Source organism: Lygodium microphyllum, chromosome 9 (genome assembly GCF_053477565.2).
Source record: "Lygodium microphyllum isolate KBCC chromosome 9, Lygodium_microphyllum_v1.1.10, whole genome shotgun sequence".
Taxonomy (NCBI): domain Eukaryota; kingdom Viridiplantae; phylum Streptophyta; class Polypodiopsida; order Schizaeales; family Lygodiaceae; genus Lygodium; species Lygodium microphyllum.
The window spans coordinates 53,904,955-53,922,712 of NC_141143.1; the positions used below are offsets into that span (position 1 = coordinate 53,904,955).

General features: G+C 41.8%; 1 protein-coding gene across 1 annotated transcript; it reads right to left on the reverse strand.

The window, feature by feature from the left end:
• Positions 1 to 1,942: 1,942 nt before the first annotated feature.
• Positions 1,943 to 9,308, reverse strand: CHR1 (chromatin remodeling 1). The gene is made up of 16 exons (XM_087684565.1): positions 8,930 to 9,308; positions 8,308 to 8,417; positions 7,993 to 8,208; positions 7,827 to 7,913; positions 7,166 to 7,524; positions 6,847 to 7,033; positions 6,587 to 6,762; positions 5,716 to 5,785; positions 5,359 to 5,551; positions 4,299 to 4,394; positions 4,074 to 4,168; positions 3,840 to 3,959; positions 3,602 to 3,721; positions 3,359 to 3,457; positions 3,180 to 3,284; positions 1,943 to 3,087 (listed from the first exon to the last, which is right to left on the reverse strand). Exons 2-16 carry the CDS (start codon positions 8,407 to 8,409, stop codon positions 2,854 to 2,856), a joined length of 2,259 nt encoding a protein of 752 aa, XP_087540691.1. The 5' UTR covers positions 8,410 to 8,417; positions 8,930 to 9,308; the 3' UTR covers positions 1,943 to 2,853.
• Positions 9,309 to 17,758: the final 8,450 nt, after the last annotated feature.

A 17,758-nucleotide genomic window follows, 5' to 3' on the forward strand; every position in this document is an offset into this window, starting at 1 on the left:
TCAACAACTTCATTACAAAAAGAGTCTCTTCTTTAAATCATATTTGAACTTGTTCTTCATCTCCACTATAGGGAAGCATCCTGGGCTCAAAAAGAGAATATTAACAACTTCATTACAAGAAGAGACTATTCTTTATATCATATTTGAACTTGTTCTTCATCTCCACTATCAAGTTTACAACTTTCTCACTAGGTGAATATTCACTCACATTGCATCTTGATGTCTTTAGTGATTACAAAAAGAGACTATTCTTTATATCATATTTTAACTTGTTCTTCATCTCCACTATCAAGTCTACAACTTCTCACCATTGGCTCTAGGTGAAGATTCACCTTGCGTCTTGATCTCTTTAGTGATCATGAAAGAGACCAACACATCGAAATCAAGAAATGACTTTCATATATAATAAAAGTAACAAAGGAGCTCCAAACCCCATCATTTAGATGAAACAAAGCCAATCATCATGATCAAGAATTGCATCCATGGATGTCAAAGCATCTATGCAATGCTTTTTACTTTCAATACATACACATTAATTGGCATCTTTCTTTTTTTCAAAGTGCTCATCTTTTACTTGAGCTGAATCTTTCTTACCGTTGTATTTACAAAAGACATTTAATAATGTAGTCTCCACTTTTCTAATTCGCCCCAACATACTGTTGTCATCACTTTTTTGTCCTTTGCAAATGTCTCAGCATTTCTAATTCGCCCCAACATACTATTGTCATCACTTTTTTGTCCTTTGCATATTTCTTGCCATATTTTCAATTTACTTACGATTGACTACTCTCTAATTCTAACTATTTTATCCCATGTCACAAACTCTATTATCATTTTCCAATAAGAACATTCATCATATGGAACCTCCATGAAAGGTTTTTAGTTTTATCCAACTTCTCAATTATGAATTTTTTGCTATTTTTCCAAGATGGTTGCTATGCATTATTCTTGGGTTCCTTCACAAACATATTTGAAGCTAATAATGAGAAATTGAGAGAGCTTACTCGTTGCTTGCTTACTTGACTCCTCACTTCTTCAACCCCTTAAAATAACCTCTAACAATAGCAAGATTCTAACAATAAGACAAGACTCACATGATAAGAGAACTTACTTGGACCACTATGCACACAAAGTTAGGGACTAAACATTTTATTGTTCTTTCTTTCTTTCTTATACATTACAATGTACACTAGGTATAAATAAGGTAGCCTACTAACTAATTGCTTGATATTATGCCTATGTCAACCATAAGTAGATATAACCAACCAAACAAAACAACAATAAGCCAACAAGCATGTGAGAAGTCATGATGACCATGAACATTCTAAAACATACATGTCATCAATATCCACACAAATTGAGCTTGCAACCTATATCAACCATAAGCAGATATAACCAACTAAACACAATAAGCAATAAGTTAATAGCTATGTGAGATTCATGATGGCATTACCTTGACAAACATTCATGCAATCAATGTCCACACAAATTGAACTTTCAATCTCAACACATGCATATGGTAAAAGGGCCATTAGAATGTCATCTAACAATCCTCTATTATAACATTTTTTCTCAAGTGAGTTCCATTTATGTTTTTGAATAGTATACCAACAAAATGTTCTCTAACAATCCTCTATTATAGCCTTTCTTTGCAAATGAGTTCCATAAATGTTTTTGAATAGTATATCACATGGAATTCCTAAGATATTCACCAAAGATGCATTGTTTTAAGGATTTGCAAAATACAAAATCCAAAATATAACAATGCACAAAAGCAATCGGAGGGCCAAAGCCTGTTCTTTTGCGTTCAAGAGATAACAAACATGCTAAGTGTATATACGCAAACCCATATAACCAAGCAATCTATCAACGTTAGCACATGCTAAGATTGCCATCTCAACACAACTATAGCATTAATATCCCCATCCCTAGGGACAAATCATAGAATTGGATTTGGAGGGCTAGGTCTGACTAGATTGTCTGATTAGTCATTTCACATTCAAGTGGTTGTAAGAGGCCTTTCAGTGTACTTGGATCTGTGTATGGCTGGCTAGCTTATCGACTTCCATTGGCCTCTTTATGTGGCTCATCGGCTTCCCTTGGACTCACCATCAAGGGGTTTAGCTTAAATGCTAAATTGAATGCTACTGGGGAGAGAGACCTTTGAACAAATGATGGAGGAAACGTAAAGAGCATGGACAAATAGAGAGAGGCAACCTAAAAGTGGTACTCGAGAAACAGGCTGAGCTGGGCTAAAACGTACCATCTGTTTGTCATCCAGAAGATTTGCAATACGTCTAGATACAAGCTCAGATCTTGGGGAGTAACCCACCTCTCTGGTCCAGGTGGCACCTGATGCGGTAAAATCTAGTGGTCTTTTTGAGTCCCCATGTTCTTCGAGAATGATAAGTTCCATAACTTTTGTGGCTCGATTAGATGCTCGAGATTTTGAATGACGACTTCACAATCAAGTATTGAAAGAAGTGCTAATCCTACTTTGTACTGCGAATCACAAGGTGCTCGAAATTATACACAACAGCAAGTAGCTGGATTTACATCATGGATCAACGATCCGCATGTCACCACCAGATCAGCTTTATGAGAGAAGTCAGGTTAAGCTTCTAAAACAAGTGGAAAGACAAAATTCCCAGACTCTGTTCCAGGTAGGGTTTTACCACTTGCTTCATTCATCCTTTACTCAGCCTCAACAGCTCATGATGCCTGTGAGAATATTACCCTCTTTACATAAGAAAGTATATACAGAATCGATGCAGCATTATGCTGGCCAAATCAGACAATACAGGCAGACAGAATCTTCTTAAGGCAGCTTCTTGTACCCCAGACAGAATCTTCTTAAGGCAGCTTCTTGTACCCTTCAATGGAAGACAGCAAGTTGCTCTTCCCCGATCTTACAACTACTTCCCATCCAGGGCCCTTGAGTGGCAGTGAGCAGCCTTTATCAGCTCCAATCACAAGATCACTTCGATCGAGAAGCCGTGAAAGATTGTCATCACTGATCTCTGCACTCTGTACAAGTTCCTCTTCTTCATCCCTCTCTTGCTTCAGTATAGCAAGGAGGTCAGCTTCCTGTCAACACAGAAATGGCAAGACATCGTTTAGATGCGTGCCCACTATTGATAGAAGACAAAAGAAGCAAGGTGCAGAGCATCATCAATAACCTGCAGTGTTATTTTTGGGTGGTCCCGTTCCTGCCTAAATTGCCCTTTCTCTATCACAAGGTGCTCGAGTTTCAGCTTGTTTGCGGCTGTCTTCAGCATTCGACACTGAAAGGAAGTGCCAGTTAGAAAGCACTTAGTCAGGAAAAGCTTGCAGTAATGGCCAACAGGGCATGGCATACCTCTATAGAATGAGACGTGGCCAGCCTATACACATGGACAGGTTTGGTTTGGCCAATCCTGTGACATCGATCCATTGCTTGCATATCCATGTGTGGATTCTGGACAAAAAATACATTAAGCTTAAGAACTAGGCTGTCAGTGAATCCCTATTGATTCTGGGGGACAATCATTTTGGATCCGACTAGGCTCTAGCATCTCAGTAAACGTTCGACATATTTTCACAGCAATGGTTAAGAGCTCACCCAATCACTGTCATATATTATGGCTGTATCTGCAGATGTCAAATTAATCCCCAACCCACCAGCTCTCGTAGACAGCAAAAAGATAAAATTGCGGCCATCAGCTTTGTTGAACTCCTGAATCTGCAAACAGCGTAAATATCCTCTGAGGAAAGAAAGCTACTTATTGAAAAATATCTACACTTGAAATCTCTCCCACAGTGAGTAACCTACATTTGAAAACCCTGCCACAGATACTAACCTGCCGCTGTCTTTCGGCCTGAGCTACACCACCGTCAATTCTGAATGGTTCAAACCCTCTTTCCGATAAATAATACTCTAGAATGTCTAATACCTTTGTCATTTGGGAGAAAATTAGTACCTGCATACACAATAAATGAATGTGGAGTTAGCAAAAGAATTAGTCGTTCGCAACCACAAGTAAAACTTGATGTTTGGCTCTGTGAAAAAAGAAAAACCCATCTAGTTTAACGACCTTGTGCCCCCGTGCCCTTAGGTGTGTCAAAAGCCTATCCAGCAGCTTCAATTTGCCACATTGTTCCACAAGCTTCTCAACAGGAGGGTAATTAGCTGTGCCAAGACAGGACAAGCTTTAGGCTCAAACAACGGTACATGTTTATTTACCTCAACCTTCAGGCTTGATGATAAGAATCAACACCACCTTGAGGGTGATTTACAACACAAAACGGAATTTACTCACGGTCAATGTCAAACTGGGACGTCAGTAAGTCAGGATGGTTGCAGTTCTTTCTTAGCTGCATGAATACATTATTTAGCACTGCTTTTTGAGTAGATCCTGAAATCCATTAGACATCAATAAGAACTTCCATGAAAGCTGTATTGTCATTATGGTAAACCATAATCAGTGCATTTTCCAAACAAGAAGAGCTCCATAAAAGAAGAAACCTTGGAATGACAGCGCATGCTGCTGCACAAAAAGGCTGTGACTTAACTCTTCACAGCATGGTCTCAAGAAAAGAGACCTTGGCCTTCTATTCAGGAGGAAACATAGGCGATCAGGAAGGCAAAGGTGTATGTGGTCAAGGCGATGGACTTTGGAACTGTCATCTTTGCAGTCAGTAACAGATGTTTTCATGGTGTAGTTCCACGGTGAAGAGAAAAAGGCAGACAACAAGAGACCAGCTTTATATTGGACTTCAGGCTAACATTACAAGGTGAGCCCTGAAACAGAGGCAAAAGACATACAAGAAAAGCTCTGTGAAACTAGGATTGTAGGAATGGCAGTCTTTTGCAATGCTGCTGGACAAAAAGGCCTGAACAGAAGTCTTCACACAGTCTCACAGTAAATTTTTGACATTTTTCCCACGTAGGAAAAAGGGCTCTTTTCCCTTCTTTATCAGAACAGGCTTCAACCTCACGAGCTTCTGCTCAGGAACCGTAATACCGTATACCATATGTACCTAGCTGGATATGTGGGAAATTATCTAGAACTTCCTGTGTCTCAAGAGAAGATACTTTGTGGTTAAATAAAGGGGGAATATAGTCCATCAGAGAAGAGAAGGCCTCATCCAGTATCATAACGAAGCTTCATCCACTTTGTACAGGGTGGGGGCAATGGGACTTGAAAACAGCAACTTCAATGTCAGTCGCAAAGCTTTTTCAGATGGTCAAATTTCAAGGTGAGGAAACACAAATAGAAAGCCTCATCCACTATCATAACGGTACATCTGAAACTGAAGGCTCACCATAATTTCGTGCCAATCTACAATATGTTTATGAGTTGTGAGAAATCAGAGCACCTGGACTGCAGACTTTCTCTTCGAAGTATTTTGCCAGCGTCTTGTTTACAAGACCTTCGTGGAACTCCTTTTGTTGTTCTGACATCGGAGCATACAGAATAATCTCTTTCTTGCGGGGAAGAGACTTCTCCACATCTTCCTTTAGTCGTCTTAGGAGAAAAGGACGAAGAATATGATGAAGCTTAGAGATGACCTACAAAACAATTGGTTCACACCTGTAACAGTTAGATTGGTATGATTTGCAATGAGGATTAAGCAACTACAAATCAATCAGTTCACAACGATAAGAGTTAGACTGGTATGATTGGCAATGAAGATTGAGCAAATGCTTTCACATACATCCTCTTAATGTAATACCTGCAAGCGTCTTTGATCATTTGCATCCTCCTCACTTGTGCTACTACTGTTTTTTCCAGCAAAATCAAACCTGTCACATAACGGAAAAGATAAGCATGCATCTGAGCACTCTCCACTCCAACACAACCCCTTTCCTCGGGTGAACAAGAAGATTCTGACACAGGTCCCATGAGTACCAACCAATGTCTTGGGCGCGACATAGGAAAACATGTACTAGAGAGAAGGCAGGCATCATCGAGACCATTCTACACAATTAGATCACCTCCAAGTGCCACAAAAATACAACAGATACACAAAGCTCAGAAAAACACACGTGAGCAGAATCTATTGTTTCCACCCTTGTCATCTCTCCCACCACTCCCAGAAAAATCAAAAGCAAGTGAAAGGCAACCACACAACATAACTGAGTAGATTAAGATGTAGTAGCTATTTGTAAATAAACTCCAATCACAACCCCATTCTCAGCCTTAGTGATGAAACAAGGACTCAGAAGTACCATTTTAAAACACTAACACCATTACATTAAAAAACGCATTCTGTTTATTGATTCGTTTGGAGGTCATCTCCAATCATGCCCCATACTGCATCAACAGACATATCCAGACAATTCTCCCAAATTAATATATCACCATGTCAGAGTTCCATGCTACGCATTCGGTGAAAGTTTCAAGCCCATAAATATGAAACGAAATAGACAACAGGACTCTGCAGCCAAAATTCAGAAGACAAAACAAAGAAAGGTTTGTCTAATGGTTGAAATTCTTGAAACGACGTAAACTACATTTAGCTGTACTATACATCTAGAACAACCCATGACACTAGAACTTTACAGCCAGCATTTCAGAAGTTAAAGAGTACAAGGAGTGCATACCACGATTGAAATTCCCGCAATGATGTAAATATCTGCGGCAAAATAAAATTGAGGAGAGACCAAAGCTCTGGTAGGTTGTTTTGCAAGGGTGTCCCAGTTAACAGAAGTGTATTATCAGCATGCATTTGCTTCAGCTCTCTAAGCAGCTTACAGTCAAAGTTCTTAAGCCGATGTCCCTGCGAGCAGGTGAAATGCCATGTTAGTAGAAACCTTTGTAACACAAAAAGTAGAAGCAGACAGCAGATGATTCAGTAACATACCTCATCAACAATTATGTACTTCCACTTATACTTGCATAAGAACTTGCGATCATTCATAGCCACTTCAAATGATGTGACGATAACTGGGAAGGAAGGAGTCACAGTTGACGGCATGTGTTTTCTTCTCAAGGAGACCCGTTCATCCCTTGAACCATGGTAAAGCAACACTTGCATTGTTGGTACCCACCTGCACTTTCAATTTGAACATTTGAGCAACCACATTCAGGAGCATTATTCCAAACAGGCATTGTTACTACAATAAGAATGCTGCATAGGCCTAGGAACTTGCTAAAAGAGGGAAAGCAGAAGAATAACCTACTTGGTCACCTCATTGACCCAATTTGCAACAGTCGATAATGGCGCACAAATGAGAAAAGGTCCATGCATGCCCATGCCCTTCAGGTGTGCAAGGAGCCCAATGGTCTGGACAGTCTTTCCCAAACCCATCTGGTCTGCAAGAATACCATTCAGCCCATTCTGCCACAGCGATATCATCCATTTGATTCCCTTCAGTTGATAGGACTTCAATCTGCCACCAGTAAGAAGGGGAGCAATTTCCATTTGTTCTTTCCAATTCCTTTCCTCTTCTGACATCAAGCTGTCATCTTCATCGACAGCTGCATTCTCTTCGCAATTTGCAAGCATTGCCTCTACTGCAGCTTTGGCCTTCTTCTTACCCTAAAAAGTAGCCAAATTAGACCGCAGTGTTCTCAAAAACCCATATGAGTAAGGCCACACCTAGCTATCCTAGACTTTCAAAGTGGAGGTAATCTCATTGTTGGTAAGTAAGGAGGCAAAAGACAATGCCACACCACCTAAGCTTGACAAACCTAGACTTCTAGAAAGTCTATCAGGTTGTTGCGTGGCCTTACTCTGAAACCATCAGTCGAAAATCATACGCCAACTTCTGGAAAAAGATATTGGAAATCTCACAAGTAAATGCATAACAAGTAGTGAAAATTTTTCAAGCAAAAACTTACTGCAGATTGCATGCCCGTGGCCTTTCTCTTGCCACCTCTCCCTTTCTTCTTTGTAGATTCTTCATCCGCCCCATTTTCAACTGTAGGCTGATGGAGATACAAGTAGTTACAAACAACATTCGATCTTGTCAAACAAGTGAGAGAGAGAATACTGCTTCTAGCTTACAAGTGCTATGTCCTCCATTCTTTCCAGCAGGAACTCGGAATAGAGCTGTGACTGACTGAGGAGCTCATCTAGCTTGCTGAACATGGTATCCCCAAGCTTAGGAGCTGGTTTGGCCTCATCTTCAGCCTCCTCTTTGGCTCTCAACTCTTCTAGCCTTCTCTCCTCTTCAGCCATTTCTTCGGTAATCAAGGGAGTATCACTACCCATGGAAGCATTCTGATACACACACCAATTAGCTTAGAGCATACAGTCCGTAATAGAAGCTTCCTGAAGCTGTACAGATAACATATCTTGAAAGAAAATCAAGAAACAGACCTCGTCTTCAAGAACTGAAACTGGGGAGTCCGCAAACTCGGTCTTCATAGCAAACTCGAGTTTCCCAATAGACTCCTTTGCTGGCTCTGCAGACAAGTCCATGCTGGATTCTGGCAGGAATGAGAACAAAAATACCATCAGAAGTAAGCATATGAATGCAGAATCTAAGGGATGTGCATACGTCAGGAACAGAGAGAAACCCAGTACACTGCATGCAATAAGTCTAAATTCGATCATTTTTTCGTTTAACCATGGAAGGAATCTTTTGTCGGGAACAGAATAGATGGCAGGAAGCCAGCAAGCACAAGTCGTACTGTACTGCATTGCTTAAGAACTCTGTATTTAATGGTGAAAAAGTACGAGCAGTTGGCCTTCAAGTGAAACTCAGTTTAGACAGCAATGGACATGGTTTCCTATCTTCCAAGACAAATGAACATTTGATAAACCGGCGCATCCTTCCATTCAAGGCAATGCATGTAAGAGAGTGCCAGTACTGCAAAAGCAAATAGCGTGCACAGAAGCCACGCGAGAGAGCATCTGTTTGAGGAGTAAAACTTAGGTGAAGATCGGGTCCTAACAGCAGCTGTAGCCAGCCTGAAAAACCACAGATGCATGGCGTCACCTGAGGAGTAGCGAAAGCTGTCTTGCTGGAGATGATGGAGGGATGGCTGCCGGCTTAGCTTGTTCTGCTACTCTAACGATGGCTTCTTGCCGGAATCTCTTGTTATCAGGGGAAAGAAGAAGAAGAAGAAGAAACGCCCTTAGCTATGGCTCCTTTCTGAGGTAGCTTGCTATTCCTGTCCCTGGTCCGCTTCTGCGTGCTTGATTCGCTGCCTGTCACGCGAGGGGGCAGGAGCAAAAGAAGCGAGCTGGAGGGGGGAAAGGAAGAGCACGAAGAACGGGACGCGCGCGCGCAGACACGGAGAGAGAGAGAGAGAGAGAGAGAGAGGGAAGGAGGACTGCGAGTGTGCGTCTGTGACAGAAAGAGTGTGTGAGAATGCGCGGGAAAGACGAGCGGAGGGAAGGGGACGGTCTCACTGCAGTCCAACGGCCACCGCCGCCCCTCGTCCTTAACCTCGTGTTTAGTGACGCTAAACACCCCCCGCCCGTTTCCATCCCTTAATCCCCTTCTCAATCATGCAGCTTTGTACCTAACCTCCCGTTTTCAAAAATTGAACCACCACCCCCCTCCAGCCTCTACAAGTGAGGCTGGTTACACACCCCCAGTGCTCGCCCAACGCTCGCCCGGTTTATGGGCACAAGAAAACCTAACTTGGCCACCCACCACATGTTTACACATTGGGCAATGGACATTTTTTTCATCCGTTATTCTTCCACAAGTATTTACACACCGCCCACCACTTGTCTGCTGGACACCCCCCACAAACATTAGTACACAAAATCAATTTCAATCATTAATTAGCACCAAAATATGCATTAGTCAATCTCAATTTATTGGCACAACAATCAATTTAATTAATAATTGTTGCTAACTCAATAATCACAACAAAAAAAACGATTAACACAAAAACCACTCTAAATATACTAGAGAGTAGGGGAGTTGAAACCTTTCACCACATTGTTGGAGCATGGACCTACTCGGCTCTTTGTAGGAAGGTGGAAATGGAAATTTTATTGATATATCGCCCCTTTTTCCACCTTTCCACCTACAATGCAGATGTGAAATATTTTTAGTGGTTGCTATCTTCACGTCGATTGATCTCTTCTGTTGAATCAGTGTCTCCCAACATTATTCTCACATTAGCATTCTTTGTCTCTCAAAACATGGTTTGAGCAACATTGTCCCTTTGGGTTGCTCCTCAAGGTTGGCTACATACCAATGCTCGCTCTGCTATAATTGAGCTCGTTGAACTACATGCATTGTATCTATGCTAGTTAATGTAGCAACCTCAGGTAGTCCATTTCTTATACTATTTCGTCGGTCCATGTCTTGATGAGGTGTATTACTATCTCTCTCTAGTTTTGTTGTAGCTTCATGTATCCATGCATCATCAAAATTATCTATGTGCACAATGCACATATTATGTAGAACAAGGCATGCTACCACTACCTTTAGGACATTTTGAAGAAGCATATCACATCTCTTCAATAATATGTGAAATTGAGCTTTGAGGATTCCAAGGGCTCTTTTGACTAGCATTCGACTACCTAACTGTACGTAATTCCAACAATAACATTTCGAAGATAGTCCTTTGCTACCCTTGAAAGGAGTTATCATCCAAAAGCATGTAGGGTAAGCACAGTCAACAAGAAGGCAATTTTGACCCAAAGCTCCATTCACACATTATTTTTCCAAATCTAAACGTTGAAAAACATTCAAATCATGCATCGAGCCTACCCAACTAATGTCGTAATCCCAAACAACACAATTGCCAACCACTATGATTTGAAGGATCACTGAGTGAAAATCCTTTGTATTGAAATAATCTTCATGTTTTTGTCTCTAAGTAGTGATCAAGATATGGCTACCATCTACTCACCAACCATGAATGGTATATTGCAAAGGCCTTGAAATGTATCTACGAATTTATTAATTTGTTATATAGTTGGTCACTTAGTATACGTGTTGTGCAATCCTGATGTAATCAATCCATCACAAAAGTTCAAAACGGCCATTTAAGTAAAAGAAGTACCCCCCAAATTGTGCCTAGTTTGTTGTAAGCACAATAATATTGGAACTAGGCAGGTATCCATCCACCCCCCCTTTACACATTAACCAATGGATACTTTTTCAACACATGAACTATCCGTATGTTGCCTATTCGAGTGTTGTTTAGACACTACACAACTTGTGTCCCCGTTGGACACATCCAAATTAATACCCCTGATCAACATTAAACAATTAACACAACTAATCAATATTAATCAAGTAACAACTAACATAGCAAAATCAACATAATCAATACATTGAACATTAACTAGTTAATACACCAAATTAATAACAATCAACTAAAACACTACATTATTGTTAATTGATGAACAAGTAACTCAAATTTTAACATAATTAATGTAATCAATAATGATTAATTATTCACACCAAATCTAAAATTAATCACATTGCTCAATTGCTTTTCAAGCTTTTGATTACGTCTAGCAAACTGAACAAGGAGGATGCAAGGCATGATTGTGAGCCTCTACTCCTCAAAGGCTTTCTTATCTTTGAAGTTGGCCTTTTGATTGACTCCTATCAATTGAGTAGTGCTAGCCATATTGTTGAGTGACTCCTCTATCTTATTGTCCTTATGTCATGTTACTTGTTGTGAAGGGAGGTGAGCCCTGAAGTGGAGGTGAAAGGAGCAAGAGTAAGAGTGAGAGACACACACAATGTGGGAACTCCAACAGCCCACAATAATGTGTGATCGACCTTTCCTTTATTCAAATGTTAGTGAAAGAATAAAGAATGAAGTGACAGTGATGGGTGCCCACTACCTTCAGTGTGTAGGTGCGGATACTATCAGTGTAGTAATACACATGTGGCTATGCAGAGACGCCTTTATCCCCAACAATCTCCCACTTAAAGGTGAATATGTCTCAGTGAGGAGTGTAAATAAAAAAGATAGTACAACTTATACATAGATACAACAGGATGAGGAAAGATATTAGCTCATCCAATGCCCATCAACCTCCTAAGGAAGGCAAAGTGCTTCGTAGAGAGGCTTTTCGTGAGCAAGTCTACAAGATTCTGGTCAGTTGAGATCTTGACAAGGTTAATAGACCTATCCTCAATGACCTCACGAATAAAGTAATACCTCACCTCAACGTGTTATTGGGGGTAAAGGTGCCTCCGCCTAGCCGCCCATGTATTACTACACTGACAATCACCACCACTACACATTGCAGGTGGCGAGCGCCCATCACCGTCACTTTATTCTTTATTCTTTTAGTGACAGTTTGGATAAAGACCCGGTCACACATTGTGACTGTTGGAGTTTCCATTTATTGTCTCTCTCTTTCTTGCTCTTGCTCTCCCGCCATAGCTCTCGAGTGCAAGCTTCAATCCTTCTCACCTTTCAACTAGTATCAGAGCTCGGCTTCCCGACTCTTGAGCTTGGCTCATGGCATTCTTAGCTTCCCATAGACTCTCTACTCGTATTGGGTCTCCTTCCCGACAGCCATAGCTCATTCTCTTGAGCTCCCGTCACTCCCCGACTTCCTGAGCTTCTTCTCGGCCTATTGAGGCACCATTAGGGCATTGACATTGAGGTATTGCTTCATTATTTCAGAGATTTATTTCAGTCCACAGATCCAGGCAAACAGGGCAGCCACCATTGAAGCTTCCAACCTTCATATCTCTTTGCCACCGATTGTGGGCTACTAGAGGCTTGTTCCCAAGCCTCTTTGGCTCATGTTTGAGCCCTCCAACCACTCCAGATATGCCACGTGGATCAACAGCAACCCCATGCAAATTTGCGCCTATTTTTTGGATATCCACATAATCAACCACTTCAGCTCCAACTCTAGCTTGGCATCAAGCACTTGTTCGGGCTCCGTTTCGGGCTTCTTGCACATGTATTGATACTTGGCATTGATCCTCTTAGATTAGGCATTGGTTGGTAGCTGAAAACAGTGTTTCAGGACTGTTATAAACAATCCATAGACATTTGATGCTAGTGTTACATTCACAGTTTATGCCTATGCTTGTTTGGGCATGACTACATAACCGGTTTGATGCCTATTGCATCCCGATTGATTTGGGGATTGAAGCTACATGTAATGCTATGATTTTGGCTTGATTTTGGGGCTGGAAATACTCAGTTTATAATAGTAAAAGCATGCTGAATACTCTTGCGCTAAAGCTATCTTTCATGCTTTGACATATGCCTATTGATTCCAAGTGTATGTCTTGGGCTATGCTATGATGTATTGATCATCGAGGGACGACTTCGAGCTTGTCATTGGATCCGGATGCTTTTGAAAGCTTGAGCTTATTTTAGCCCACACTTATTGACATCGGTCTATGCTTGACAGTGGTCAGTGCTTTGACAATTATATATGCTCTTTGGATACATGCTTACCCGATGCCTACTGCTTGATGCATTTGTCTTGGCACAGTGTACCATGTATTTGTTGAGCTTTAGTGCTCTCTGAAGACTTGGCTTGGATTCTCATCTGCTATTCCAGAATTTTGTATTGGATGTCATTTTGGTTGTTAGAGATCTTTATTGGGATGTATGTCTTGCTCATGGATACTACCTACTGTTGCTTTGTAGCCGTCATGCTCTTGGGATGCTATTGAGACATTGTCTTGGTTAGCTGTCTTTGGTACTTTGACTTGGTTTGCTTGAGCTGTTGAGCTCGTTTATCCACCTTTTGAGCCAGTGGGAGCATCTTGTATGCTTGACCGACATTGAGCAGGAGGTTTATGTTATTTGAGCAATTTTACATATACTTGAGACATTGGGATCTCTTACACTTACATGTTGCATGGTTCATGCACTGATATCTTGGAGTTGCTTTTAGCTTGAGCTTGGGCTTTGCACTACTGTGAGCATACACCTACTGGTGTTAGGTATTGCCAGTGTTATGTATACTTTGCCCTATTGTCCAGGGGGTATGCCTACTCACTAATGGATGCTTTGGTGACATGTTTGGGTATTTGCTCAGGGTCTTGATGACTGTTTGGGACTGATTTATGCTCGTTTATGGCTGGTCATGTCTTGGCTATCATTTCTTGACTTGGTGCAGTGATTTGGTCAGCAATTGCCTCTCACAGTACCCTGATGTCATTTATTACAACAAGCATATAACTCCGAATTGACATGGATTTTTCATGCTGAAATATTTTAAAATTATGTACTTTCACTAGTACTTGGGGGACAACAGCTTTGATTATACTTTTCTCGCCATTTTCTCTCGATTTTGGTGACTTTTTAGTCATTTTCAGCAGTAAACAACAAAGAGTTTTGAACTGTCTACAGTCTTCCGGCCTGCATTATGGCGAGTTTGTCCAAAGATCATGCTATTTTCAACATCGCTAAGCTTGATGGTACGAATTACTCTTATTGGAAGAGCCAGATTTGGCAGGTGTTGGTGCAAAAATCGCAGATCAAACCTTTGAGGTTGAGTGGGCATCCGCCTCAAGTATGCCAGATGAGGAATGGCTTGAGCTTGATGAGTTATGCAAGTCCACTATTGTATTATCTCTCACAGAATAGGTTCATTACAATGCATTTGAGGAAGAACAGAGTACATGGCAGTTGTGGGATAAAATCAAGAATCTCTATGACAAGAAAAGTCCAGCGAGTCAGATGTATTGGCTGAAGCAGCTTATGAATTTGTGCGTGAAGGAGAATGTGACTATGTTTGCTCACTTGAGCCAGTTCCATGCTATACCCAAGAACTTGACTTCGCAAGATATCACTTTTGCAGAGGATGTCACTCCTCTTTTCTTGCTTGGTACTCTTAATGAGTCATGGGATGTATTCAGCACTGCATTATGTGCCTCTACTGCTACCTTGAAATTATCTGATGTTGAGAGTGCTCTTCTGCGATAAGAGGTTAACCGTAAGAATTTGGATGCCTCTCGTGTGTCGCATGCTATGACACTTAGAGGCAGGAATGATGGATATGGAAAGCATGGCAGTGGCAGTGGCCATGGACGGGATTCTCAAAAATCTCAGTCCAAGTCTCGTAGGAAGTCACGTAGCAAATCCCATGGCAGGAATGCAGATGTTACTTGTCACCACTGTGGGAAAAAGGGCCATATTAGGCCACAATGCCATGAACTGTGCAAAGATAAGGGAAAAGGCAAAGTGCAGGATAAGTCTTCTGATCGCAGCATAGTGCCTGCAAAGTCCAGTGTTAAAATTGAAGAGATCAATGTTATGCAACATGAGGATGTTGATGATGATTATATCCTTGTAGCTTCTTCTAGTGCTTCGCAGATGACGGAGATACACTCTATGTATGCACATATTGGCTCTTGGACTCAGGTGCGTCCTTTCATGTGACACCTTGCCGAGAGTGGTTTCATTCATATCGTACTGTTTCGGGTTCTGTGCGCTTGGGTGATGACAGTTCTCTTGATATTGTGGGCATTGGTGATGCTAGACTGCAATTTCCTTTTGGCATCAGTTTTGTTATGTAGGATGTACGTCATGTACCTGCTTTGACACGCAGTCTCATGTCAACTGGACAGCTTGATGACGCAGGTTATCATGTATCTTTTGGAGACTTTGCATGGAAGATCACTCATGGCAGACTTATGATTGCGAGAGGTGCCATCCGCTTCTTTCCTTGATCATGTTTTGTATGTGGGTTCTATCCCACATGTATCTCTTTGGCATGCTTGTTTGGGCCGTATGTCTTTGAAGGGAATGAAAATGCTTTCTAGTTTGCAGTACTTACCACCCCTTGATTATGCATGTTTTGATTCATGTGAGCATAGTCTTTATGGCAAGCAGACTATGTCTACGCATACGAAGTCTAGTAGGCCACGCATGAGTGAGCCCTTGGCATTAATACATTCGGATGTCTGTGGGCCCATGCCTTCTCAGTCTATGGGTGGTGCAAAGTATTTTGTTACTTTCATAGATGATTTTTCACAGAAAGTTTGGGCTTATCCCATTAAGTTGAAATCCGACGTCTTGGCTGTGTTTCAGAGGTGGCTTGCATTGGTTGAGAACCAGTCTGGGTATAGGCTAAAATGCCTAAGGATAGATAATGGGGGTGAGTATGTCTCACGTGCTTTTGAGCAATTATGTGATGAGAGGGGTATTAAGCATCAGTTGACCGCCCCCTACATCCCCCCCAATAATGGTTTGGCTGAGCGGATGAATAGAATCATCCAGGAGCGTATACGCAGTATGCTTAGCCATGCAGGCCTACAACAGAGCTTTTGGGCTAAGGCAATTAGTACAGTTGTGCATATCATAAACAGATCACCTTCTAGTAGTTTGGATTTCGAGGTTACAGAAGAGGTATGGACTGGAAAACCTCCCTCTTATGCGCATCTCCATGCATTTGGATGTGAGGCATTTTACCATGTGCCCAGGGACAAGAGAAGTAAGCTGGATCCTAAGAGTGTCAAATGCATTTTCCTTGGTTATGGGGATGCAAGCGAGATGCATTACCGTCTCTGGGATCCACAGGTGTGGAAAGTCATCTGCAGTCATGGTGTAGTCTTCCATAAAGACAAGATGCATAGACAGCCTAAGAAAGTTGTTGAGATCCGCAGGGTCATATTTCAGGAGGAGCCGAGAGCTCCCGCACAGTCAGTTGGACAGCCTATAGCTACAGCAGATGCTCATGGTCAAGGTGTTGGATAGGCAGATGGGCAGGCAGCAGAGCCTACCATGAGACAGTCTACTCTATAGAGACAAACATCCACCTGATAGATTTCAGCCCTTGATACATTATGTCTTGGTTACAGATGCATGAGAGCCTTTCATTTATGATGAGGCTATGCACAAGGGTGACAATCACTCCTGGGAGAGGGCTATGCAGTCTGAGATAGACTCCTTGCATAAGAATGAGACTTGGGATTTGGTTTATTTGCCTAAGGGCAAGAAGGCTTTGCCATGCAAGTGGGTGTACAAGTTGAAAAGTACCCCTGGACACCCCAAGCCGACATACAAGGCTAGACTGGTAGCAAAGGGTTTTAAGCAGGAGCATGGTGTGGACTTTGATGAGGTCTTTTCTTTTGTGGTTAAGATGACCACCCTGCACTTAGTCTTGGCTTTGGTTGCTTAGCTTGACTTGGATTTATACCAAATGGATATCAAGACGGCTCTCTTACATGGGGACTTGCATGATGAGATTTATATGGAGCAGCCTAAGGGCTTTGCAAAACCTGGAAGGGAGCACCTAGTGTGCAAATTGAAGAAAAGTCTTTATGGCTTGAAGCAAGCTTATAGGGAGTGGTATCATAAGTTTGATGCCTTTATGCAGTCACAGGGCTACAACAAGAGTGCTATGGATCCGTGTCTTTACACGAAGAAAGCCCGTGATGGTTCTTTATTGATTTTGGTACTCTATGTAGATGATATGCTAATAGTAGGGAAAGCTCATGATGAGCTAGATGCTCTTAAGGCTCAACTCAAGAAGAGCTTTGAGATGAAAGATCTGGGACAGGTCGCTCACATACTTGGTATGCACATTAGACACGATAGGCATCAGGGACTCCTCTACTTGTCACAGAGGGAGTACATTCATAAAGTCCTTGAGTGCTTCCGTATGCAGGACGTAAAGCCTATTGGCTGTCCATTACCTTCTTATGTGAAGGTCTCACAGGCTGAAATACCTACAGACAGATGAGCAGAGGGTCGAGATGGCCAATATTCCTTATGCATCCGCAATGGGCAGTCTTATATATGCCATGATAGCCACTCATCCAGATATTGCCTTTGCAGTTGGTGTTGTGGTACGCTATATGGCTACACTTGGCAAGAAGCATTGGGATGCCGTGAAGGGTATCATGAGGTACCTGAAG